General features: G+C 52.2%; 9 protein-coding genes across 9 annotated transcripts; 4 read left to right on the forward strand and 5 right to left on the reverse strand.

The window, feature by feature from the left end:
- Positions 1-114: 114 nt before the first annotated feature.
- On the reverse strand, positions 115-492 carry SMAC4_13815 (uncharacterized protein; the record flags this gene model as incomplete). The annotated part of the gene is made up of 1 exon (XM_066091634.1): positions 115-492. One exon carries the CDS (start codon positions 490-492, stop codon positions 115-117), a length of 378 nt encoding a protein of 125 aa, XP_065947170.1.
- A 146-nt stretch (positions 493-638) lies between these two features.
- On the reverse strand, positions 639-2,378 carry SMAC4_13816 (uncharacterized protein). The gene is made up of 5 exons (XM_066091635.1): positions 2,101-2,378; positions 1,844-2,028; positions 1,663-1,773; positions 1,047-1,564; positions 639-964 (listed from the first exon to the last, which is right to left on the reverse strand). Exons 1-5 carry the CDS (start codon positions 2,236-2,238, stop codon positions 816-818), a joined length of 1,101 nt encoding a protein of 366 aa, XP_065947171.1. The 5' UTR covers positions 2,239-2,378; the 3' UTR covers positions 639-815.
- A 2,647-nt stretch (positions 2,379-5,025) lies between these two features.
- On the forward strand, positions 5,026-7,840 carry SMAC4_13817 (uncharacterized protein). The gene is made up of 2 exons (XM_066091636.1): positions 5,026-5,331; positions 5,410-7,840. The coding sequence occupies exon 2, from the start codon at positions 5,515-5,517 to the stop codon at positions 7,804-7,806; it is 2,292 nt and encodes a 763-aa protein (XP_065947172.1). The 5' UTR covers positions 5,026-5,331; positions 5,410-5,514; the 3' UTR covers positions 7,807-7,840.
- Positions 7,841-12,111: 4,271 nt separating this feature from the next.
- Positions 12,112-13,419, reverse strand: SMAC4_00051 (uncharacterized protein; the record flags this gene model as incomplete). The annotated part of the gene is made up of 2 exons (XM_003351462.1): positions 12,112-12,724; positions 12,779-13,419. 2 exons carry the CDS (start codon positions 13,417-13,419, stop codon positions 12,112-12,114), a joined length of 1,254 nt encoding a protein of 417 aa, XP_003351510.1.
- A 453-nt stretch (positions 13,420-13,872) lies between these two features.
- Positions 13,873-14,439, reverse strand: SMAC4_13818 (uncharacterized protein; the record flags this gene model as incomplete). Its single annotated transcript, XM_066091637.1, has 1 exon — positions 13,873-14,439. The coding sequence occupies one exon, from the start codon at positions 14,437-14,439 to the stop codon at positions 13,873-13,875; it is 567 nt and encodes a 188-aa protein (XP_065947173.1).
- Positions 14,440-14,515: 76 nt separating this feature from the next.
- On the forward strand, positions 14,516-17,572 carry SMAC4_00050 (uncharacterized protein). Its single transcript, XM_066089371.1, has 3 exons — positions 14,516-14,868; positions 14,920-16,149; positions 16,205-17,572. The coding sequence occupies exons 1-3, from the start codon at positions 14,856-14,858 to the stop codon at positions 17,311-17,313; spliced, it is 2,352 nt and encodes a 783-aa protein (XP_065947174.1). The 5' UTR covers positions 14,516-14,855; the 3' UTR covers positions 17,314-17,572.
- A 153-nt stretch (positions 17,573-17,725) lies between these two features.
- On the forward strand, positions 17,726-19,252 carry SMAC4_00049 (uncharacterized protein). The gene is made up of 2 exons (XM_003351460.2): positions 17,726-18,324; positions 18,436-19,252. The coding sequence occupies exons 1-2, from the start codon at positions 18,016-18,018 to the stop codon at positions 18,844-18,846; spliced, it is 720 nt and encodes a 239-aa protein (XP_003351508.1). The 5' UTR covers positions 17,726-18,015; the 3' UTR covers positions 18,847-19,252.
- Positions 19,253-19,287: 35 nt separating this feature from the next.
- SMAC4_00048 (uncharacterized protein) lies at positions 19,288-20,525 on the reverse strand. Its single transcript, XM_066089370.1, has 4 exons — positions 20,314-20,525; positions 20,220-20,235; positions 19,700-19,879; positions 19,288-19,493 (listed from the first exon to the last, which is right to left on the reverse strand). The coding sequence occupies exons 1-4, from the start codon at positions 20,354-20,356 to the stop codon at positions 19,457-19,459; spliced, it is 276 nt and encodes a 91-aa protein (XP_065947175.1). The 5' UTR covers positions 20,357-20,525; the 3' UTR covers positions 19,288-19,456.
- Positions 20,526-21,805: 1,280 nt separating this feature from the next.
- On the forward strand, positions 21,806-22,222 carry SMAC4_13819 (uncharacterized protein; the record flags this gene model as incomplete). The annotated part of the gene is made up of 1 exon (XM_066091638.1): positions 21,806-22,222. The coding sequence occupies one exon, from the start codon at positions 21,806-21,808 to the stop codon at positions 22,220-22,222; it is 417 nt and encodes a 138-aa protein (XP_065947176.1).
- Between the last annotated feature and the right edge of the window lie 1,148 nt (positions 22,223-23,370).

A 23,370-nucleotide genomic window follows, 5' to 3' on the forward strand; every position in this document is an offset into this window, starting at 1 on the left:
GCTGGTGGTTCAGTTTTTCGACCCTACCACGTGATTAAAAGATCCGTTTCCTGTCCTTCCCGCTCCCATAGATAAGAACACTGAGGGTTGAGAAGACAGCCAGCCACTTGAATGTCATAAAGCTCCTCTGGAGACCGAGTGAGATTTTGGCTCTGTGTTGCCAACAGCCTGCTGAGTGAGACCGATGTCCATAACCAGCGAGCAATGCTGCCAAGAGGTTACGTGATGTCGTGCCGCGTGCACCGGCCATTTTCCATTCCAGAAAGATGTCTCCGGCCGAGATGAACTACGAGATTCACGATAAAGAGCTCCTCGCCACCGTCGATAGCTTCGAACAATGGAGAATCGACGGCGTGGTACCGTGGGTACCCAGCCAGTTTCGAGGTCTTCGTCTTTGCTGTTCCTTTCTAGCAGGGTCGTGCGGAGGCCTTCCGCCTTGGCCTTTGGCTCAGTAACAGTTTGCCCATTGATGATCAGCGGGGGAGTCTCCATTCGGTCGTGGGGCTTGTGCCACGCCACGATCCGATATATGTCCTTGTCATAGGGCAAATGTCCGTGTGACAGCGTCACTGTTATAGGCAAGTCGCTAACTGGGTTAACGAAAATTATCGGCCGGGTGGCAGACGACGATGCATCAAGGAAACCTGATGTATTGATAGAAAATGCATTGCAGTCTTGCCATTGCCCAAATAGAAGGCGGCGATCTGTGCACTCCAGACTGCAACGGATCTCGCCAGCCTTGTTCCAAAAATCTCAAACATATCTGCTTTACCGGTCGATGTGGCTCCAGCTAGCTGCTGTAACTGTGATGATGCTTATTCAGGCTTCCGGCCCCATGCAACACGCCCCATAAAGTATCCGTGGATTTTGGGATTATTCAAATCCCTTTTCAGGTGACGGGCAAAGGCCTTCGCTTCATCCGGACTCCAACCCAGGACAGCATTCCACATGTAGTTGATCCATCCTAGAGCGTATTGTTAGGACCAACTGAATGAATGTTCATAAATGCTGGGAATGGAGGGGGGCTCGTTCACGAGCAAGCTTACCTTCAAGGTCCGCCTCAATGGCTAGCTTCCACCAAAGACCCCTTTCTGCCTCTTCCTTTTCGGGGTGCCAGACACCAATTGGGACTTGGATATCCTTGAACTCGATATCAACAAACCCAGCCGCTTCCATACATTTCCGCTGGAGATCCTCTTCATATACTGAAAAAGTTCTTCCAAGTTTTTTACCACCCTCCCGGAAGACTCTACCCCATTGGTCTAGAGAACTACCTTCTTTAACCGACCCGTCATCAGACAAGAATCGAGATGATGTAGTATAACACTCCACATAACCACCGGGCTTAGCGACTCGATAGGCGTTACGATAGAGAGCATTCCAATCATCAACAACGCCCATTAGATTACGCAAATTAATGAAATCGAACGTATTAGCGGGCCAGGTCCATTGCTGATTGCAATCCTCAATCTCAAACTGAACGTTCGGGGGGACCCAAGAAGGTTGGATGGGGGTGACATCTGTGCCTATAACTTCCGCATTAGGGAACTCGTCGGCGAAGTCACTGTATACAAGGTTAATAAATAAGCAATCCGAACACATCATGAATATACGGCTAGGTAGACCATCCGAGCGGAAGACAACGCAAAGGACAAGACTTACACCGCCCACAGGCCAGCTCCCGTCGCAATGTCAAGTACCTTCTGAACCTTTTTTTGCTCGAGAGGAGAGAAATATAGCTTTCCTCCCATATGTACTAGAATAGCGTGATGCCTTCCTCGATGGTCAGCCTTCTGCCCTCGAAGGTAGGGCTACGTTGCCAGAGGATTGTGCAGACGCTTACACGATTTCCATCGCATCAACGTGGCGTTGATCATTGGGCTCCCATGACTCGGCGTTACCAATTTCGGCGTGGTAGGTTCTCCCGTGGACTTCGCGGTACCGGTAAATGCTCGTGCTTAGGGAAGCTGTGGTGGAATTGAATGAGCCAAGGCTAGACGCCCTATCGTCAACATCCTCTTCGGGAAGCTGCAAACATGGGTGGAGGTATCAGCAAGTGCAAGCCAACTTTGTAAATAGGAATGCACCTGAGGTAGTTACCGGTTGCTCCGTCCAATAGGTTGCAGGAAGAATGCCAGCTGCGTCTTGCGCCTCAGCGCTGAGGGGGGTCGGGGCAGCTATGGGTACTGGCGAGGTCGCTTTGCCCTTAGGGCTCTGGGGGCTTTGAGGGGTTTGCATGCTGGAACTCATGGTTGTGACTGCGGGAACGACACCCGAGTCGGTTTGGTATCGGGGGGGCGAGAGTGAATAAGCCAGAACCACCGGGGGAAATTGTGTAGTGTCTTGAGTTGAGGAGTTGGGACTTTGGAGAGAGTCGTTCAATGGGCAGAACTTTAAAATAATTTGGTCGAGGGGTATCGTATGGTTGACGGCAAGAGTGTACAGTCTCTTTCACAGTCGCGTTACTGTGAAGTGCGCACGAGATACCAGGTCCTAGGGCCATGCAACTGATGACCGTAATCGTATCGTAGAAGACTAGGTTCTGGATTTCCAAGGGTGTATTTGTCTGACCAATCGACAGGTGTCAAATATCGCTTCTGCAAGCTGCTGGATCCAAATAGCTCCTGTTTGCTATGCCTGTGGTATGCTGCAGTCCCTTGCCACCGAACGTTGCAAGGTCGGTCAGTCGCCGGGCCAACGAGTTCAGTCCACCAAGGCGCGTTACATTGTTCAATGGCCGTCAGGACGTTCGCCCCACTCAACTGTGCAAGCCAGGACGGGCACAGTAGCCGCCAAGGCGTGGATGAACAGTTGACACCCCGTCTGTCGAATTGATGGTTTTTGACGCCGATGGGCTTAGCATTAAGTTGTGGGGTTCTTTTTCCCTTGCAGCAGTCTGCAGCAGTGGAGGGTGCAGTCGCGTCTCAATCCATGTCGTCTCCATCGCTGTTCGTTGGACTGGCAGTGAACAACATGTTGAAGAAAAGTTATGATTCGATAGAGCTGACGGGGTTCACCCCGCCCGGCAAGTTGATTCGGAGACATTTGGGCACATGAAAATGTGACGAGTCAAGTTGATTGAATGGCGGGCCTTGATGCCATATGAACATCAAGTTGTCCTAACGATCGGAGCGAGGAAGACTAATCCGTTTTCGTATTGAACTCGAATCAACGACGAGCATGACGCGTTGGGCTGGGCTAAAGGAAGAGCTTTCTCTTGCGGCTGAAGTTTTATCTACAGTGAAGATATGCCAAGGATCAGTATGAGAGAAGTGGAAAAAATCAAAGGGAGAGAAAGGGAGACTGACAAGAAGACAAAAATGGGGTTTCTGTCCTCCTTTTTGTATTTTCCCCTGGATGTGAAAAGGTTGGTGTAAACGGAAAGAATCAGAAATATGTGAAAAAAAAAGAATCTGTCTTACTTCTGGCGTGGGGGAATCCGTTGTGTGCTGACTTTAAGAGGTGGCCTTGAAATGAGTTTGGGTTTCAACCACCACATCCCATCTGCAAAGATACAGGATTGAGGTGGCCTGTCGCTTACTCCATCCACTTCAGTCATTCTTCCCGTTAATCGCGTCGTTGCCTCTGATATCATACGTGGTGCCGTCCAGAAGCTCGAAAGGGATGGAGGTCTTGTCGAAGTTGATGATAAAATTCTTGACCACGTAGGTGAAGGAGGGGAAGTTAGTTGATAGTTGGGTGGAAGGGTAAGCTGATAAGTGAAAAATATCTGAAACACTTACTTTCTGGGGGGCTGGGCGGGACGGATCAGCCCCGCGGGTGGCTGTGGAAGCTTTGACCGTCATACCAGTTGATATCGACCGTTGGGGTATCTGCCTGGCTACGGGATCGCCGACGAATGAGAGATTCGGGTATTTGAAAGAGTTGGGAGTGAAGCTGTACGATAAGATTCCATGGTTAGTTGGTGGGGTAATGAGATGGGTGGTGAGTTGAGATCTCAACTGAGACTCACTTTGAGGTCGGTCGGTCATATGAACCCCACGATGAGAATCTCCATGGCTGTCACACGGACATCCGACAACACCACTAATCTCCCCAAGAGCCGCACGGCTGAACCCGAAGCCTTGCTACACGGCTGGATGCCTCGGGCAACCAAGCCACACTCACCTTCGGGAAGTCTATTCTCCCAACGGCATGACTTACCCGGAATCCCCTCAGCACCCTCAGCGCCTTCGGCTTTTGTTGTTGTTGTTGTTGTTGTTGTTGTTGTTGTTGTTATTTTTAACGTCTACTTCCGCCTCCCGTAGGGCATGAGACGTGCCGCACCGGTGAGTCTAGCATACAAAATTAAGAGCAATGCCCTAACTGTCCACCAAAACCATTAATCCGAGGGCAAACCGAGGCCTATTGCCAGTGTAAATCATGTGTTGCCCATAGCGTAAACGCGGCCCAACACTTGTAATTGAATCGCCCAGTGGGCGAGCCGCCAGTATATGACGGAACCTGTAGCACAAAGGAAAAGATAAAAGAAATGACAAAATCACTCCTCTCCGCTCTCGCTCTCGCTCTCCTCCTCCCGCAAGGCCTCCTCCCGTCTCCTTGCACGGTGAACTAGCCTGTCCAAGTCCACCATAACCCTCTCAATGTCGTAGCCATGGCCAACCTCCACCCCTCTACTCCGTAAAAACCCCGTAAGGTTGTCAGCGACGCCACCGCCGTCAGGGCCCAGTTATGTGTATGCAGATGAGAGCGTGGAATGCTATGGAGAGCCTCTTTTGGGAATTCTAGCCACGGCTATAATCGATATTATCTCAACGGAATGACGCGTCGCCCGGCCGTTCTACGTTCCTGGGCAAAACTTCCTCTCGGTGCTCGCCGGTAACCCTAACCCGCTTCCTTTCCTCACCTCACCGTTCCTGAATATACCTTCTTCCCTGAAGCTCACCGTGACTTTCAACCACGTGATGTGGAGGGCATCAGAGCGAGCAAGCATCCAATCAAGACCATCTTCCCAATGTATTGCCTTCTCCTCTTTACCCATCCACTCAGAGCAGCTCTCTATTACAGTAAAGGCTGACCAACGCCTTTCCTTTCTGGGCTTGGCGCCCTGGGCCTCTCAATCATCTATGCCCAACCATGTACCCAACGCGATATTGGCGAGTCTTCTGCTTGCAAGACAGCTGTGTCGAAGAGGTTGTGCCGAAGAGGCTGTGCCCGATAGCTCTACTCAGTTCGCGTCGGGTATGGTGGAAGTCTGAGTCCTGCGGGATTGGTGATCCAGGCAAAGGCAGCGCCTTGAAACAAAGACAACAACAGCAACCACCTTCAAGGCTCCCAATCAAGCCCACCGAGATAGACACTACGAATTTTGTCAGTTATTTATACTAAGTAGTTCTCGTCTATCGAGCAATTCCCCTGGTTTCAACTGCTGATTTACTGTACCTACAGTCCCGCCAACATAAGCCGTCCGCTCGCAAAGCCTGCGAGCCTTTTCCCACCATCGAACATTTGTATGATTAGCTGCCGAGGGAGCTGAGGCTGGCGAACTCTGCAATGCGACTCCTGGAGCGTGACGATACCGGCGGGGTCCGTCTGACGGAGGACCTCCCCAACAACAAGATTCCACCGTATGCGATACTTTCACACACATGGGGTCCCGAAGAGGTCCTCTTCAAAGACATGACGGACGGTACAGGCAAGAACAAAGCAGGCTACGCTAAGATTCATTTTTGCGGAGACCAAGCCTGGCGCGATGGGCTAAAATTCTTCTGGGTCGACACATGCTGCATCGACAAGTCTGACAGCGCCGAGCTTCAGCACGCTCTCAACTCCATGTTCTATTGGTACCGCAGCGCGGTGAAATGTTACGTGTACTTGGCAGACGTCTCAACCCATCAACACGGTGACGGCCCCGGTTGGCAACCGGCCTTTCGAAAGAGCAGATGGTTTTCCCGAGGATGGACCCTCCAAGAGCTCATTGCCCCAACGATCGTTGAATTCTTCTCTAAAGAGGGCGAGCGCCTGGGAGATAAAAAGTCTCTGGAACAAGAAATCCACAGTATAACCGGCATTCCGCGAAAAGCCTTCCAAGGTGTCCCTCTATCTGATTTCAGCGTCGCCGAACGGATGCGATGGATCGAGAAGCGTGACACAACACGCGAGGAAGACAAGGTGTACTCTCTATTCGGCATCTTCGATATGCATATACCGATCATCTACGGCGAAGGAAGGCAGAAAGCATTGAAGCGGCTGCAGGACAAGGTTTACGAGGATTACCTCTGTCTGGCAAAATTGTGGCCCACAGACCCGCGTGACCCGCACGTCGAAAAGGAGCGGATCGAGCTGGCGAAGGGTGGTCTGCTGGCTGATGCTTACCGCTGGGTCTTCGACAACCCCGACTTCAACCGATGGCGCCAGCTGCGGGAGAGTCGCCTGCTCTGGGTCAAGGGAGATCCAGGCAAGGGCAAGACTATGTTGCTATGCGGTATCATCGACGAGCTAGAGCGGCGTGTTATCGCTGATGGCGGCAACTTGGCGTATTTCTTCTGCCAAGCTGCCGACTTGCGTATTAATAACGCAATTGCCGTGCTACGAGGCTTAATCTACCTACTTGCCCACCAGCAACCACGCCTGCTTTCATATCTACCGGAGAACACATACCCCTCCGATGATACAATGGCATGGATCGTCCTATCTAAGGTTTTATGCGAGATGCTAAAAGACCCAAACTTGAAGATCACCTATCTGGTAATTGATGCTCTGGACGAATGTGTGACAGACCAACCGCAGCTTCTCAAGTTGATCGTCCAGATATCATCTATGTCTGCTCGTGTCAAGTGCCTTGTATCTAGTCGCAACGAGGTGCAGATTGAAGAACAGTTGGCGATCATCGCGCAGCAGTCCAGACTCAGCCTTGAGCTAAACGCCGAATCTGTCAACACTGCCGTCAGTGCATATATCCGCCACAAAGTCCTTCACTTGTCGCGGCGGAAACGGTACAACAGCACAATGCAGACGGAGGTACATGACTATCTCTCTTCTAACGCGAATGGGACTTTTCTCTGGGTGGCCTTGGTCTGCCAAGGACTTGGGGATCCGAGCGTTCGGAAGTGGGAGACACTAAAGAAGTTACGGGCATTCCCCCCAGGGTTGGATTCCCTATATGCGCGGATGATGGAGCAGATTATTCAGTCCAATCATGCGGATCTGTGCAGGCAAATTCTTGCCGTCTCCTCTATCGTTCGCCGACCCATCAGCCTTCAAGAACTGACCACTCTCGTGGAGATGTCAGGCGATATTTCAGACAATCCGCAGTCCCTGGAAGAGCTTATCGGGCTTTGCGGCTCGTTTTTGACTCTTCGAGACCAGATTGTTTATTTTGTCCACCAATCAGCCAAGGACTTTCTATTGGGCAATGCTTCTGATAAAGCTAGTAACCAAGCCTCTCAGGAAAACTGGATCTTTCCTTCTGGGAAAGAAGAGGTAAACTATACCATCTTCGCAAGGTCACTTGATGCCATGTCTGCAACACTGCGACGCGACATATACGGCTTAAGGGCACCGGGATTTCCGAGTGACAAGGTCCAAGTACCGAATCCGGACCCGCTAGCGACGGTGCGATACTCGTGCGTCTACTGGGTTGATCACTTGTGTGACTCGATTTCTGGCACGAACACAAACCGGAATGATCTTTTACAGGACAACGGGGTTGTCTTTACATTCCTCAAGACGAAGTACCTTTACTGGCTGGAAGCTCTAAGTCTACTCCAAGCTATGCCTGTGAGCGTTGTTGCTATTAGAAAACTCGAGGGCCTGCTAGTAAGTACAAGTCTAACTCCGTACTAGATACTTGGTCTAACTAAAAGATACAGGGAGGTAATGATCAGTCACAGTTATCAAGGCTTGTTTGGGATGCTTACCGGTTTGCTCTATCAAATAAGTCAATAATAGAGCAAGCTCCACTTCAAGCATACATATCAGCACTTGTATTTGCTCCAAGAAAAAGCTTGATAAAGAGGAATTTCAGGACAGAAGAACCAGAATGGATTCGAACTAAGCCAGCTGTGGAATTAGACTGGAATGCCTACCTCCAGACCCTAGAAGGCCATAGCAACTACGTTATCTCCGTAGCCTTCTCGCCTGATGGCCAGCGGCTTACGTCTGGTTCATATGACAACACGATCAAGATCTGGGATCCGGCGTCGGGGAGCTGCCTTCAAACCCTAGAAGGCCATAGCGACTACGTTACCTCCGTGGCCTTCTCGCCTGATGGCCAGCGGCTTGCGTCCAGTTCAGAGGACGACACGATCAAGATCTGGGATCCGGCGTCGGGGAGCTGCCTCCAAACCCTGGAAGGCCATAGCGATGACGTTAACTCCGTGGCCTTCTCGCCTGATGGCCAGCGGCTTGCGTCCGGTTCGGTGGACGAAACGATCAAGATCTGGGATCCGGCGTCGGGGAGCTGCCTCCAAACCCTAGAAGGCCATAGCGACGACGTTTCCTCCGTGGCCTTCCCGGCTGATGGCCAGCGGCTTGCGTCCGGTTCAAGGGACGACACGATCAAGATCTGGGATCCGGTGTCGGGGAGCTGCCTCCAAAGCCTAGAAGGCCATAGCCGCAAGGTTACCTCCGTGGCCTTCTCGCCTGATGGCCAGCGGCTTGCGTCCGGTTCAAGGGACGACACAATCAAGATTTGGGATCCGGCGTCGGGGAGCTGCCTCCAGACCCTAGAAGGCCATAGCAACTACGTTACCTCCGTGGCCTTCTCGCCTGATGGCCAGCGGCTTGCGTCCGGTTCAAGGGACAAAACGATCAAGATCTGGGATCCGGCGTCGGGGAGCTGCCTCCAGACGATTCCTACTAGTACTATGATGACCGATATCTCGTTTGACCCTACCAATTGCTACCTACATACCAACGTTGGACGTATTAAAATAGTCACAGAAACTACCAAAAGCCAAGTTGTACTAGATAATTCAGAGAGCCATGGCTATGGCTTGGGACAGGATTGGTCTTGGATTACTTGCAACGGCCAGAACGTACTTTGGCTACCACCGAATTACCGACCGTCTAGTTGTAATGTCCAGGGACGGATGATATCCATCGGCTGCGCATCGGGACTGGTTTGGTTTATTGGCTTCTCGCAAGACATATAATGTATTCCATGTCGTTCTCAATTCCTTTTTCTTTATTTCTTTTTTCTAGCATGCCACAAGAAGAGTCTGGGAGGACAGGTAAATTTATAGGAATTCTGTAGATTCTAATACCTTCTGCTGTTGTCAAGATGACGTATTTCATTATGAAGAATCAAGACTATTCCATCCTTTGACTCTCCTTTTGCAGGTGCCTGTGCGGTCCAGATGCTACGGGATTAACCCGTGACTGCCCAGTTGTCACCGGATTAGCCTGTGACATTGTCGCACTGCACGTCCGCGCACACGGACTGGGCTTGTCTGGGCTCTTGCCCATATAGCCAGTCCTCCACGCACATCCTCCTTTCTCTCCTTCGCACAACAACACATATCTTACCATACCTCCAACGGTGCCTCTCGCCCCGTGATACCAGTCCTGGCTAAGCTTGGTACAGTGGTAGAGGCCTTGATTCTCCTCGACCGGATAAGCAGTCTCTTCCTTGGTGGTGCTTGGGTGAGCCAACACACTTGTAGTAGCGCTGCTACAGCTACATGGTCCTTCCTAGTCTAGATGCGGGGGATCGCGGTTTGACATGCGGCATTATACCACCGACATGGGTGCTGAAGGTACGTCAATGATTAGGTAGGTCGTTTGGAGGCTTGAGTCTCGTAGGGTGTTGGTGAAGACTGGCTAGAGGCGGCGGACGCGGAGGAGCAGAAGAAAACTTCATGTCATACTACCAGCCGTTAATACCTTGGGTTAACAAACTATGGAGAGAAGTATTTCCGAACGGTGGGAGGTGGAAAAAAGAGAATGAGGGATTGTATGATCGGATGAGGCGGGTTATTGCGGAAGCCAGAAGGATCCAGAGGTATTACGGAGATAGCTTCGCGAAATAGTGTAATTAGTAGAGAGAATTATATAGTGATTTGCGTGTACGGTTTATAGCTCCTCCCTATTTTCCCAGTTCAACCAAAAGAAACGTCTCTGGGTCCCAGGACCATTACAGACGGAAGTCATCACCTCTGAGCACGACACCGGGGTCGCTGGCCACTCTCTGAATGTAGGCCGTCGCCTGGCTGATAGTCTTTACTCCGGTAGGCTCAGTCTTCAACTAGATTAGGTAGGAGAGTCCGAACTATATAGGCACTCGGTATAGTTAAGTTTGTAAATAACTATATCAGTTGACCAAACGGATCTGATTCGGGATGTATATGTGCACTGGCTCGATGGCAACGTCTCCTGGCACATGCGTGGTGTGCGCTGGCTTGATGGCGACGTCTCGAACCGTTGCGTCGGGAAATAGACTTAGATGGTCTCTATTGGGAGCGCACGATAACGGAAAAGGTGCCTGAGAAAAATTAGACATTGTACTCAGATTAACAGTGAGCCAGGTGATGGATTGATTATATGGAAAGGCAGCGGGAGAGCAGCCTAACCAGAAGGCATGCGGACATTGGGTTGCTTCGCAGAGGCCAACCGCAGGCCACAGCTAGCTGCCTGACGACTTCAGCTGCCAAACGCCACGCCACGCCCAGGAAATTGACAACAAATCCACGCGCCACCCAGCCATATCGTGCCCATGTATCTCCAATTTATTGAGAGCTACGGAGAGCTATCATCGCTATCATCACCTACGCAAGCTCGCGACCGGCGCTACAGCTTGACCGACAAATAACGAATAATTTCGACAAAGCGGGCCGCCATGGACCTTGCCGCAACTGCATATCTCCTTACCTTTTTACTCTCGCTGGCGTTCCTCTACGACCAATATAAGAGGAGAATCCCGACTTGGCTCGACCTTAGGCAGGCTCCAAAATCTAGGTCCGGGCTTGTTCTGGTAGGCGATAACAGTTCACCACCGCAGGCTGGTGGAGTTGAGTAGGCGCAATCTGCTGGCTCTTCGTTAGACTGAGTCCTGACAAAAGCGGTATCATCTTTGTACTCGGCCTGGGATCCAACCTCGATACGATATGGCGAGCGAAGAGACCTGCAGAGATGGGACTTGCGGCAGCGGCTGATGCACCCAAAGATACGACGCCCGAGACCTATCAGTTCGTGAACTGGGTCAGCGACTTCCTTCCCGATGATTTACATCTCAAAATCTGCCGAGAAGTTCGCATCTTCTATTATAACTACGACTCATACTGGCAGAGGGATGCATTGCATACACGGCTGGAGCTCCTTGGGAAAGGGCTTCTGGAACACATTAGGGGGATCCGCATAACCGAGGCGGTAAGCATGATGATTGATCCGACCTTGGAGTACTACTGACGACCCCAGGAGCGAAGCCGGGACCTGATCTTAGTGGGATATAGCTACGGCGGCCTAGTGGTCAAGCAGGTAGGTTGACTAGCGGCCTCTGAAGTGGCTGAGCTGATCGTTCTAGACACTCGTTCAAGCCCAGAGGAATCGAGACCATAATCATGTCAACCGAGACAACCCTATAAGGTTATTTCTTCTAATCCATCGATGCTCCAGAAACAATCTTGTGATCGCGCTCGCGCTCACGCTCGTGTCTCTGTTTCCATTTCCCACTAGGTACAAGTCAGCTTCGAAGACCTGACGAGCACCAGCAATAACCTAGCCACATGATCAAGACTTCTCGTAAAACAATGTTGCGTCTATTCTAGGTGCATTTTTGTTCTCCTGTCTACACCGCGAGTCACCCCCGTAGACCCCTCAACATCGATATTTCCAGGAAGACGTAGAGCTGTTGCCTTTCCACTCCTCTTCTCACTTAAACCCATTTCCCCTAAAACCTTCAATGCCTTTCAAGACAAACTTCTGAATGGTAACTCCGATGCCATATGCCTCCAGACGCTTCTCTAACTCCTGCATTCCTGCAATGTTGATGTCGTGATAACCGAACCAGGCTCAAACCAAAACGCCTTTTGCCAGACCAAACCAAAGGGTCGCCCCTCCTTTTGTTTTAACAGAACACCTCCACACCAAAACGCCTTGTCGTGCAAATCTTGAACCTAGTCAGAAAAGAAACACTGACCTCGGCCCTGCTTCCTAGCGAATAACCGGATCCCGCATAAAATCAGGAAAGTCCGAAAATCCCCCTTCACCAGGTCGATACCTGCTCCTCGACCCAGCCTCAGCCGACCCCGCCTCGCGATCAATATGCGCCAACAACTCCAGCAAACTGGCCTCGTCGTAATCGTCTTGTTCCTCCGCCCCATTGCCCACTAAACCCTCCACCTGCATCCTCTCCGCCGCCTCATCAATCCTAACACCCATCTCATGAATCGCGTCTCCACCAGCAGCCACCGCCCCGCCGACCGTGTTCTCGTCGATAGCGAAGATCTTGATGCCGCGGATGTGGGTATCTTTTCCATTCTGGTGGTTCTCCTTGATGTGTGCCTGCACAATCCAGCAGCAGAGCGAGTGGCCGTCGGGGGCACCGCCACAGTTGGCGATGGGCACATCTTGCCAGCCGACGGGGTTGGTGAGCTTGACGTCGGCGAACTCGATCAGGTCGTGGTGGCCGGTGCCGGCGTGCCATACGATGTTCGTGGGTGTATAGCTTTCGTCTTGATTATAGTCAACGTAAAAGCGGATGGCCCGGATCTCGACGCGGCGGAGGAAGTGGATGGTTAAGAGGTGCGGTTGTTGACCGTCGGATCTTGAAACAGTGTTAATGAGAGGGGGAGGAAGAAGGATACGGGGGATAACTTACTGCCAGTACTTGTCGAGGTCTTCGGCTAGAAGCTCCTCGACGCCGTTCCCGGGTTTGTGGCTGGAGACGCCGAAGTGGGCGAGATTGTTGATCTCGCGAAGGCCGATGGCGGAGGGATCGAACATGGAGTGTTGGAGTTGCTCGGTTTCCTCGAGGTCTTCGTCAGGTTCAATGCGGTCCCCGTGCTCATCGTACGCAAACTCGTCGCCGTCTGGGTCTTGTGCGTGGTTGTCGACATTGTGGTCTTCCTCAAGCCCCGGCATGCCCTCGAAGGCCTCGCCCTCCAGACCATTGTCATTGTCATGGCCATGATCATCGTCTTGGAGCTCGATGTCACTCGCCGGACCGTCACCCACAGGACTAGGGAAGTCCTCCTCGTCCGATTGCTCCTCTGGTGAGCGCTGAGCCTGCGCTATCTGAGCTGAAGAGCCAAGCCAAGTACCGTTAGTGACCGCAAAAATCTCGTCGATGTCGTAGATGCCATTGTATAGGCCTTCGTGAACCTCCTCGATGTTTTCCTGGTCCAGTGTAATGGGTGCGCGCTTGGTGAAAGGCAGAGGAGCGTTCAGATGTCGCTCACTGAGCTCGGCCAACACTCGTCGCTGCTTGGGCGCGGGTTTGTATGTCGATGATGGAGGCATTGTAAATGTGGTAGCGAGGTGATTATATTAGGATGTGAAGAAGAAAGAGCAAGGTGGAAGTCTGTCGAGTAGTAAAAATAGATGATGAGAATGTGTTGAAGGTCGGGGATTGGTGAGAGGAAGAAATGAGAAGGGAAATATATCTAGAAAGGAGAAAAATGGTGCAAGTAGACTGGAGGTTGACGGAGGTGAACGGCAACTTGACGGGAGAAGGAACAGTTAAGCAAAAATGGGAAGGGTAGAAACGGTGAATGGCGAAACATTGACGGGCTAGTAAGCCTGACTGACTGCCCACGAACTGAAATAAGAAGGCAAAGTAAAATCAAGGTCGCCACCAGGTTGGAGGTGAACCTAAGCTGAGTGAAAGTTGATGGGGAGATGGTTGAAGCTATCACAGGTTCATCCCAAGGTTCACCCATTCTGCAAGCCCCTAGCAGCGGTAACAGACGGGGATCAATCGCACAGCCAGTAGCAGCTGAGATGGGATGAAAGCATGGGAGACCTGAAGAATTTGAAGGCAGTGCCAAATGAAGAAAGACATCCAGACATGAAAGTTTGGTTTTCTGGACGTGAAAATCCATCACGAGCCACGGTGAAGTCGTGTAAGTGATAGTGCAAGGACTGGCCAGCCAGTAGGTGAAGCGAGGTGGGGCTCCAAAAGGGGGAATGGACACCAAGGCTCTCGAAGTAAACAAAGAGCAAGACCCCTGTGACCAGAGGACGTATCACGGCACTAGAAAGAATTTGATGAAGATATATAAACTTACGAGGCATTGTAGACGATTGCTCCCTTTGATTGACAGGTGGAGAGGTTGAAGAAGGTCGTGGTTCAGGTGTGAATCCAGAGCCTACTGATCGCAGGGCAGCTCGACGGGCTTCTTCTTGAGCAGCAGCCTGTGATGCTCGCGTGGTTCTTTGGGGCGTCTGCTGGGGCTCGAATCGCAGTCGTTGCCGGGTACGACGAGGGCCTCTTGTGACATTGGCCAAGTCCGCCAGGTTGGTTGGTGGTGTTTCGTCCATTTTAAGTTTTCGGCCTCAAGGTTCTCCCTTTGCAGTTGCCTGGCGGATGGAATGTCTTGAAAGTTTGAGGAAAGTTCCGTTTGCTATTTGCGCTGGAAATTGTTATGGTTGTTTTGGCGGGGAAGCACTGGAAGTTGCCAGTCGAGCCAGTGAGGTGTCCTTGGCATAAGCGGTTAGCTAGCCCTTGTTCGATAGGGCGGAACGCACAGACCTTGAGCCCAGATCGCCAGGAACAGAAGCAGACATGTCTGAGAAATGCTGCCTGTTTCCATGTGACCTCGTGAACTCAACGCGTCAACCAACGCGACCCGCTCGTCTTCCGTCCACGCTTCCAGACTTCAAACTTGTTGCCGAACCGACTCAGTCTATGACAGCTTATTGAAAGGCCAAAACAAAAGAGACCACAAGGGCTCAAGATGCCGAGATCGGGTAGGTCTTGATCATGGTGACCTCTTGCCACCGTTTGCTAATAGATTCCAGAGGAGGACACGATCCGCATCCTCGTCTCAACCGATAACCATGTCGGTTATGGGGAGCGCGATCCCGTCCGCAAGGATGACAGTTGGATGACATTTGACGAGGTCATGCAGATAGCAAAAAAGCAGGATGTCGACATGGTCCTACTCGGCGGTGATCTTTTCCACGAGAACAGGCCTTCCCGTAAAGCCATGTACCAGGTTATGCGCTCTCTTCGCAAACATTGTCTTGGCATGAAGCCATGCGAACTCGAGTTTCTCAGTGATTCTGCTGAAGTTTTTGAAGGGGCCTTTCCCTATGTCAACTACGAGGATCCCGACATCAACGTCGCCATTCCGGTCTTCTCTATCCACGGCAACCACGACGACCCAAGCGGTGATGGCCACTACTGCTCCCTTGACCTACTTCATGCCGCCGGTCTCGTCAACTATTTTGGCCGTGTACCCGAGGCAGACAATATCCATGTCAAGCCCGTCCTATTGCAGAAGGGAAGGACGAAGATGGCTTTGTACGGATTGAGCAACGTCCGTGATGAGCGTATGCACAGGACCTTCAGAGACAACAAGGTCAGGTTCTACCGGCCGAACCAGCAGAAGAACGATTGGTTCAACCTTTTAGCTCTTCACCAGAACCATTACGCGCACACCGCTACCGGCTACGTGGCAGAGAATATGCTTCCTGATTTCATGGACTTGGTAGTCTGGGGCCATGAACACGAGTGTCTTATCGACCCTGTACGAAATCCGGAGACCGGATTCCACGTCATGCAACCGGGCTCATCAGTTGCCACCTCACTAGTTCCGGGCGAGGCTGTGACGAAGCAGGTCGCCATCCTCAACATTACAGGCAAGAAGTTCGAGGTCGAGAAGATACCACTCAAGACAGTACGACCCTTTGTCACAAGAGAGATTGTCCTATCCTCAGACAAGCGGTTCAAGGGCCTGGAGAAGAAGCCCAATAACCGCCCTGAAGTTACCAAGCGACTGATGGCAATTGTCGACGAAATGATTGAAAAAGCCAACGCGGAGTGGCGCGCTAACCACGCGGACGACGACGAGGCAGACGATGATATGGAGCCACCATTGCCGCTTATTCGATTAAAGGTCGACTACTCAGCACTGGAAGGGGCCAACTACGAAATCGAGAACCCGCAACGATTCTCCAACAGATTTACGGGAAAAGTCGCCAACCGGAATGATGTGGTCCACTTTTACCGTAAAACCAAATCATCAAGTAAGTTGAGAGCATATCGAGAGAAACAACAGTACATGATACTGACCATACGCAGGGAAAACAATTGTAGCTGCGCCAGGCATGTCTATGTCCGAGAGCATCGCGGACTCGTTTTCCGAGTCCACCGAAACCGTCAAGGTCGACAAATTGGTTCAAGATTTCTTTGCCCAACAATCCCTTAAGATCTTGCCGCAAGCACCATTCGGCGATGCGGTCAATCAGTTCGTCAGCAAGGACGATAAGCACGCGCTGGAAATGTTTCTCATGGAGTCTCTATCCACCCAAGTGAAGGGTCTCCTTCAGCTCGACGACGAGGAGATTGTCGACCTCGACGCACATATCGATGACTTCAGAAAGGTTATGGAGAAGAACTTTGATTCTGGTCAGCACAAGCAATTCCAGCGCAAGAAGCGGTTCAAGGAGAAGCCTGACGGCTGGGATTCCGATCTGGATGGCCACTGGATCGACCAACCACAGGCACTCGAAGAAGTTCCGGCTGAGGCCGAGCCCAAAGGACGCGGTAGACCGGACAAGAAAACACCAACGTCAGGGGTCACATTCAGTGACGAAGATGAGAACATGGACATTGACAACCAACCTCTTCCGACCAGAGCGGCACCGAAACGGGGAGCAGCGGCCAAAACCACAGCAGCAGCAGCGAAGAAAGCAGCCCCTGCCAAGAAGGCCGCAGTAGCAAAGAAGGCAGCACCAGCCAAGAAGGCACCTGCAAGAGGTCGCAAGAAGAAAACCCCATTTGTAGACAGCGACGAGGAAGAGGAAGTGGACTACCAGGAGGATGAAGAAGAAGAAGAAGAGGAGGATGAGGAGGAAGATGTGGTCATGGTAGATGACGAAGAGGATCCGCCAGCGCCACCACCGAAGTCCAAGACCACGTCAAGGGTCGCATCTACACGTGCCTCTGCTCGTGCTAGTGCTACTCCTGCTCGAGGTACGCCGGCTCGTGTTGCACCTGCCAACGCTACCCAGACACGGGCTACTCGTGCGGCGGCCGGAAAGAAGCAGACGACACTAAACTTTTCACAGTCTCAGAGGGCAAAGACTTCACAGGCGCAGGCGACAATTGAGATCAGCGATGATGCGATCTCGGATGACGATGATGATGCGTTTGAGTCGATGCCCGCCAGTCGCAGTCGACGGGGATGATCAGGGTAACTTTTGGGCGGATTGCTTATATGAGTATACCTGCGCCGAATACCTTCAAGCGGGTTAGTTCACGTTGTTATTGTCATCAGGACTGGGCAAGTTTGGGTGAAGGCTGTAAAGGAGAGGAGTTGAGTTTCGATGTCAAATGGGAATTCACGAGCCATATCAGCATGTAGAAGGTGCCGCAAAGTCGAAGGAAACTATCAGAACAGTTTAAGTTATGTCTCAGATGCTCTTAATAAAATAAGTAACCAAAATCACAAAACCATTTAGGCCACCCTTTTGAGGTTGAGTCAAGTATATGTGCAGGTGTGCTTGCACCGGTCACCGGACATCAACCATGCGGGTGGCCCGAGCTCCCTGGTATAAGAGCCGCCCAGGGGGATGTCCAACCTCCAACCTACATCATTCCATCCATTCCAACAAAGCACCACCGATTTCAATTGTACTTCCAACCAATTGCGCTTGGAATCTCGCTTATCTTCCAACCTTCACTCAGCATCCACATTTCGTCGCATTTCGTTCTCCTTTGTCCCCTATTGACAAACCCAGTCACGTGATCCACGCGTCAGTGGCGGCCCGCCCAGGAACCGCATCACGTCTCCCCGTCGGCACCTTGCAAACCATCCAACATCATCGCTTTTACGCGAATCCGATTTCCTGGAGCCTTCATCGAAAGAGAGGCTTTGCTCATCGGCAATCATGTCAGCAATTCCCTCACAAGCTCAAGGCAACGGCCTTCCCTCACAGCCACCGGCTGGAGCACTAGCAACAGCCCCCGCCGCCGCCACCGCGCCAGCAGCAGTAGCAGCCGACCCCGCGACCACGGAGGAGGAGCAAGCCGCGGCCGATGGCACAACAGCAGACGCGACTACCACAGCGCCCACCGCCGCCAACGATGACCAACGACCAAATATGGACATCCCCTCGGTGCCGGAGCCTAAGCTTCCCACGCGCAAGGACGTGTCGCTCAAGGAGCTGTTGAGCAAGATGGATGAATACGCGCCTATTGTACGTCATCGCCTTGTCCACCATCTATTCCCCTTGACTTTCCATTACCTAACACGCACCACTCCAACCACCCCTCACCAATCCAACTTGAACTAACCGAGACACAAACAGATCCCAGACGCAGTAACAGCCTTCTACATGACCCGCGCCGGCCTGCCCCCTCCCCCACAAACCGACCAAAAGCTCGCCCGCCTGCTCGCCCTCGCAACCCAAAAGTTCATCGCCGACATCGCCGCCGACGCCTACCAATACAGCCGCATCCGCGCCTCCAACACCAACGCCAACAACCCAATGGGCAGCCTCGGCGCCGCTGCTGGCTTTCCCATTCCGGGACAACCTGCAAACCAGGCGGCGGGCGCGAAGGACCAAGGGAGAGGTGGACCGCTGGGGATCCAGCGACCGGGGTATGGTGGTGGTGGACAGGGCGGAAGCCAGAACCGGACGGTGTTGACGATGGAGGATTTGGGGATGGCGGCGGGGGAGTTTGGGGTTAATGTTAAGAGGAGCGAGTTTTATCGCTGAGCTTACCGATGAAGCTGCGATGCGAGGGCGGTGGAGATGTGCCCTGCTGGAGGAACGGGTGAAGAGGAGTAGTGGTGGTAGATGGGAGAGACCGGAGGATGTTAATACCCGGACAACAGATTGTTTTCTTGAGGAGGGGACTACCACGATGATGGATGGAGGAATGAGGGATAAAGGGCAAAGGGCCGGCTACCTATCGGCAATCAAGGGCAACAACGGAATGGTGGGCAAAGGAGTTTGGGTCTTCGGTCTTCACAGGTTTTCGTTTTGCTCTTTTCTTTGCGCTTGGCGTTCAGGAGGTGCTGATACGGAAGGTGTATCGCTCTATTGTCTCTTTTACAATCAAGTCTACAGTTAGGCAAAGCATATTCATAATCACACAGACATCACCATACGTCCACTTGGCGACAAACAGACACCATGATCCAAGCGAAGCCAGTAGTCTAATTTGCCCATAATATGATGTGATATGTGTATTGAATCCGTCCCCTCCTTTGGTATGGTACAGATAAGCAAAAATTGCTTTTTAATTTTACCGAAAAACGCCGCCCTCAGAGATGTGTGAAACCCGCAGCAACCTTATCCTCTAGAAAATAAACTTTGTATTCGTCTATTTCTTCTTACCCCAGATGAAGGGCTTGCGTGAACTGATTCAAAGACCCGGTTAGTATATATGTCGTCTCGTATTTCTGACCACACCACCTTCACCACCCATAGTCCCTTGTTTAAGAATAGCCGCCGGCCACCCGTTGGCTACTCATGTACTGCCATATCCTCCCACATCAACCCCCATTATCTTTTTTTTCTCCCTATAAGGCAAACGAAAAGAAACGAAAAGCAAACAAGAACTTACGGAGAAAACTCCCCAAGCTTATGCCCAACCATCTCCTCGGTAACAGTCAAGTCGACATAGTCTTTGCCGTTGTGCACCTGGAACTTGAGACCGACGAAGTTGGGCAGAATGGTGGCGGACCGGGCCTGGGTGCGGATGGGGGCGATCTTCTTGCCGGCTTCGGGGCGCTGGATGGGGAGACTATTTTTGGGTGGAAGAAGCGTTGGTGGTTAGCGAGGTTGTTTGTTTGGGGTATGGTATGGTACGGAGGTACGGATGAGTTTGTTGGTCTAGTGCAGTGTGGTGTAGTTCGGTATTGTTGGTTTGACAGTGTGGACGGAGGTGCTTGTCTCGTGATGGTTCGGTAGGGAATGCGCCAGCGCATTGGTCGGAAGAAGGGAATGGTGTGTCCGGTAGTATGCCGGCGCACTAGGTGATGGAGGAGGGAAATGCTCAGGAGTGCGCCGAAGTGCGCCGGCGCATTTGGGTGGTCGTCGAGATCGAGATGGGGGGACAAGAACGGGAGGGCAGTAGAGCTTACGGGACAATGTGAGGACCTGGAGAAGACGATACGGGTTAGCGAACTTGGACGGCGCAAAGAGTATTGAACCTGGGAGAAGACGACAACAGCATACCCTTCCACACGGATCTCTTGAACAGAATCCTTGTCGGCTGCATGTTGGGTGAGGTTGAGGAGGGATTTGGTGGTGATGGGTATTGAGAGGCGGGCGCGTACGCGACACTCGAATGGCCTTTGGAGTCGGTCGGTCGGTCGGTCGAGTCCGGCAGGCGGGCGGCGGGCGGAGCGGATTCCAGGTACCACGGCGACGGCGACGGCAATGAGCGCTGACCACGGCCGAATTTTGGAGATGCCAAGCCTAAAGTTGCCGGCCGGGACGGACGCTGGCCGGAGCGCTGATCAGAGGGGTACCATGGGCACCTCAGGGCAGCTCTGGGAGCTTATCGATAAGATAGTAAAGCTTATCGGTCAGTGACGCTTTCCACTTGAGGTTTCCCTCCATTATGTCAACAAAATGTCCCGTCAGGGCCTTGGCAGCTGCTGCAGTCAACTATTGTTTCAAGAAACGGACGCGACTACCTGTACCTACCAGTACTCGTCAGGTCTTCTCTTCACACGCGACCACCAAGACGTTAGAGGTACCTACCAGGATTGGACATTGGCATTGTTAGGGCCGATGTATCTGTAGACGTTCCTTCCTCTCGCAAACATCGCGTGCGAGACCGGGTGAGCAGCATTGGATTGGTCATACTCTCGCTTCAACGTTGCTCCCCCATTTCAGTTCCATAGCTCGCCACCGGTCTGGTGGTGTTTCCATTGTGCGCAAAAATCGGGTACAGGAGCTGCCACTGGATAGGCCTAGTGGGTGGAACAATCGCATGTGACTGACAGGCAAGAGCCAACCTCGGGCGATATTTCTCCCTTGGTCCCATTCCCGTCCACAACTTCCTCTTGAATTCATCTTTCTCTTTTGTGTGATTCGCGTCACGATGCCCTCACCATGGCCCCTTTTCCACCGGGGTCAAACGGCACTTTGGCATGCTCACCATCCTGGTGGCGCTTTCGCTATTTTCCCATCCAGTTCAGCCCATCAATCAACGACAAGCCTCCTTGTTGCACGGAGAAGCAACTGAATGCAATTATACCTACATATTCAACGTCAACCACCCTTCCCTGGTCACCTTTCACGCTACTGCCTTTGACCAACCAGAGGATTAATACGCCCGCGGACGAGTGCTTGAGTATTCACTGTTGCCCGTCTCATCGCATGGTCCTAATGTTTCCACCTCCAGATCTCTCTTCGGCCATACATCGGCGTGCTACTCGACGGAGTAATTCTGCCATCATGCAAATCTCTGTTCCTGCTTTCCTGGACTGGATCATTATCATTGCGTTTCGGAGTCTCCCACCGTCTCTTCCGCGCACAGAAGCACCTCATCCCATCTCAGACAGGGAACCACCTCACCTAGGTATCTCCACTGAGGAAGCATCAGTCTAGTCGGGGCTACTCTTCCCAACGCTAGCTGCTCGCGCTTCTGTCCTGTTACGGGCATATGCATGCCGCTGCAGCTGTTAATGCGGGCGCCGCCCCCCAACCCTAGCCTTCCATGCTCAGCGGTGCCAGACGTCCACTACAACACTTACAACAACACACTAGAGGTACTGTACCGTCTTACTATCCCGACCTCTCGCGGCCTCTACCAGCGAACACGGGCTGGCTCTCAAACCGGACATTATCATCCCATCCCCGCGTTCATCAAGGAGGAGAAAATGTGACGAGCCTGTCATGTCGCCATGAACGTTTCAAGCCGTCGTCTGGCCAACATCACCATTACGATCCGCCAGCTCGTATAAGACGAAACGTACCGTGCATCCGAGGTGTGACGTACTCAACCCTCCCTCAAAAGGCTGCCAGTGCAAGCCAACACGCGCCGGTTACATCGCAGCTGTCACTGTCCAGATGGGATATCCATATCTTCTATCTTCGCAAGGGATGGGAATTGAGAAGCTCCATGTTGGGCTGATCCATCATCCAAGGATTGGGCCTTAAGGGGTAGTCTTATTTCGGCCGCGGGGTGTGTGATAAAGAGATAGCTACCGGCTACGGCTCGTCCTGGCTCCAGTCCTACGACACCGAGGAACGGAGGTGCGCCATGATCGGGTACCGCCAACCCATCCTTTGGGGCTTTCAAGCGTTAGTCTCTGTGCGCTTTTGCTTGTTTCATCCTCCTCTTACTGACGTTTTACGCAGCTAATTTAGCGGCCGCCATGACATGCTGTCAAAACTACTTCCTGCTCTGGCCTCAGACGACTTCTTCGGGGCCGGACTGAAATTCCTTAAGCAAGTGCTTCTTTCCCCCCCCGTTCCATTGTTCTCTTTCGACTTCGATTAATCTTCCACCCGCTGAAAGAACGCTTGGCTCGCTATCAATACGAACCACCCCTTTGCTATAGTTAATGTTAGGGTCAAGCAGCGAACAGCCCTTCTCGCATAGTACCATGCCATCACAACAAGCTTTACAAGACAAAAAGGCTCCACGGTGCAAGAGAAAGCGAGGATTATCGTGGTGCTTAGTCCAACACAGTCAGTCAGCTGTTTGCCAAGACGCAACTGCGAGAAAAGGGGACAGGGAGCGGAGACAACCCCGCGCCAACAACCAAACCAGAAAGAGCCGGCCGGACTCTGCCATCGTCATCATTTATCATCTACTTCACAAAGGAAGGTGGCTATTCGCCCTCGCCAATCTTGCTCCACCCATCACTGCTACCCATCAACCCAAGACAACCTTGTTTACTGTGAGGCTTCCAAACGCTAAGATTGGGTGCTCATTTGTTAGTGTAACGTCTTGTGCCTATTACTCACTCACCTTGAACCCTTGTCTAGAACCCGTAGCCGGGCTTGGTTTCGAAGATCCCGCTTTCCGTCGAACATCTGCCAGAGGCGATCTTACCCAGGCAAGACCAAGATCGCGAGGGCCTACACTTCCTTGCCCCACACTCTTGATATTCTTTGAATTGCGTTCGCTATCTGTTCCAATGAGATGGTACCTGAAGGTCCCCTACCTGGCATTCATGCCTTGTCTTGCCTTCGCGATACTGCAGCCTTTCCCCCATCCCCGATCCAGAACAACGTTGCGGGCCGTTAGCTATTGGACGCACCAGACCACCGGAG

This window comes from Sordaria macrospora, chromosome 5 (genome assembly GCF_033870435.1).
Source record: "Sordaria macrospora chromosome 5, complete sequence".
Taxonomy (NCBI): Eukaryota; Fungi; Ascomycota; class Sordariomycetes; order Sordariales; family Sordariaceae; genus Sordaria; species Sordaria macrospora.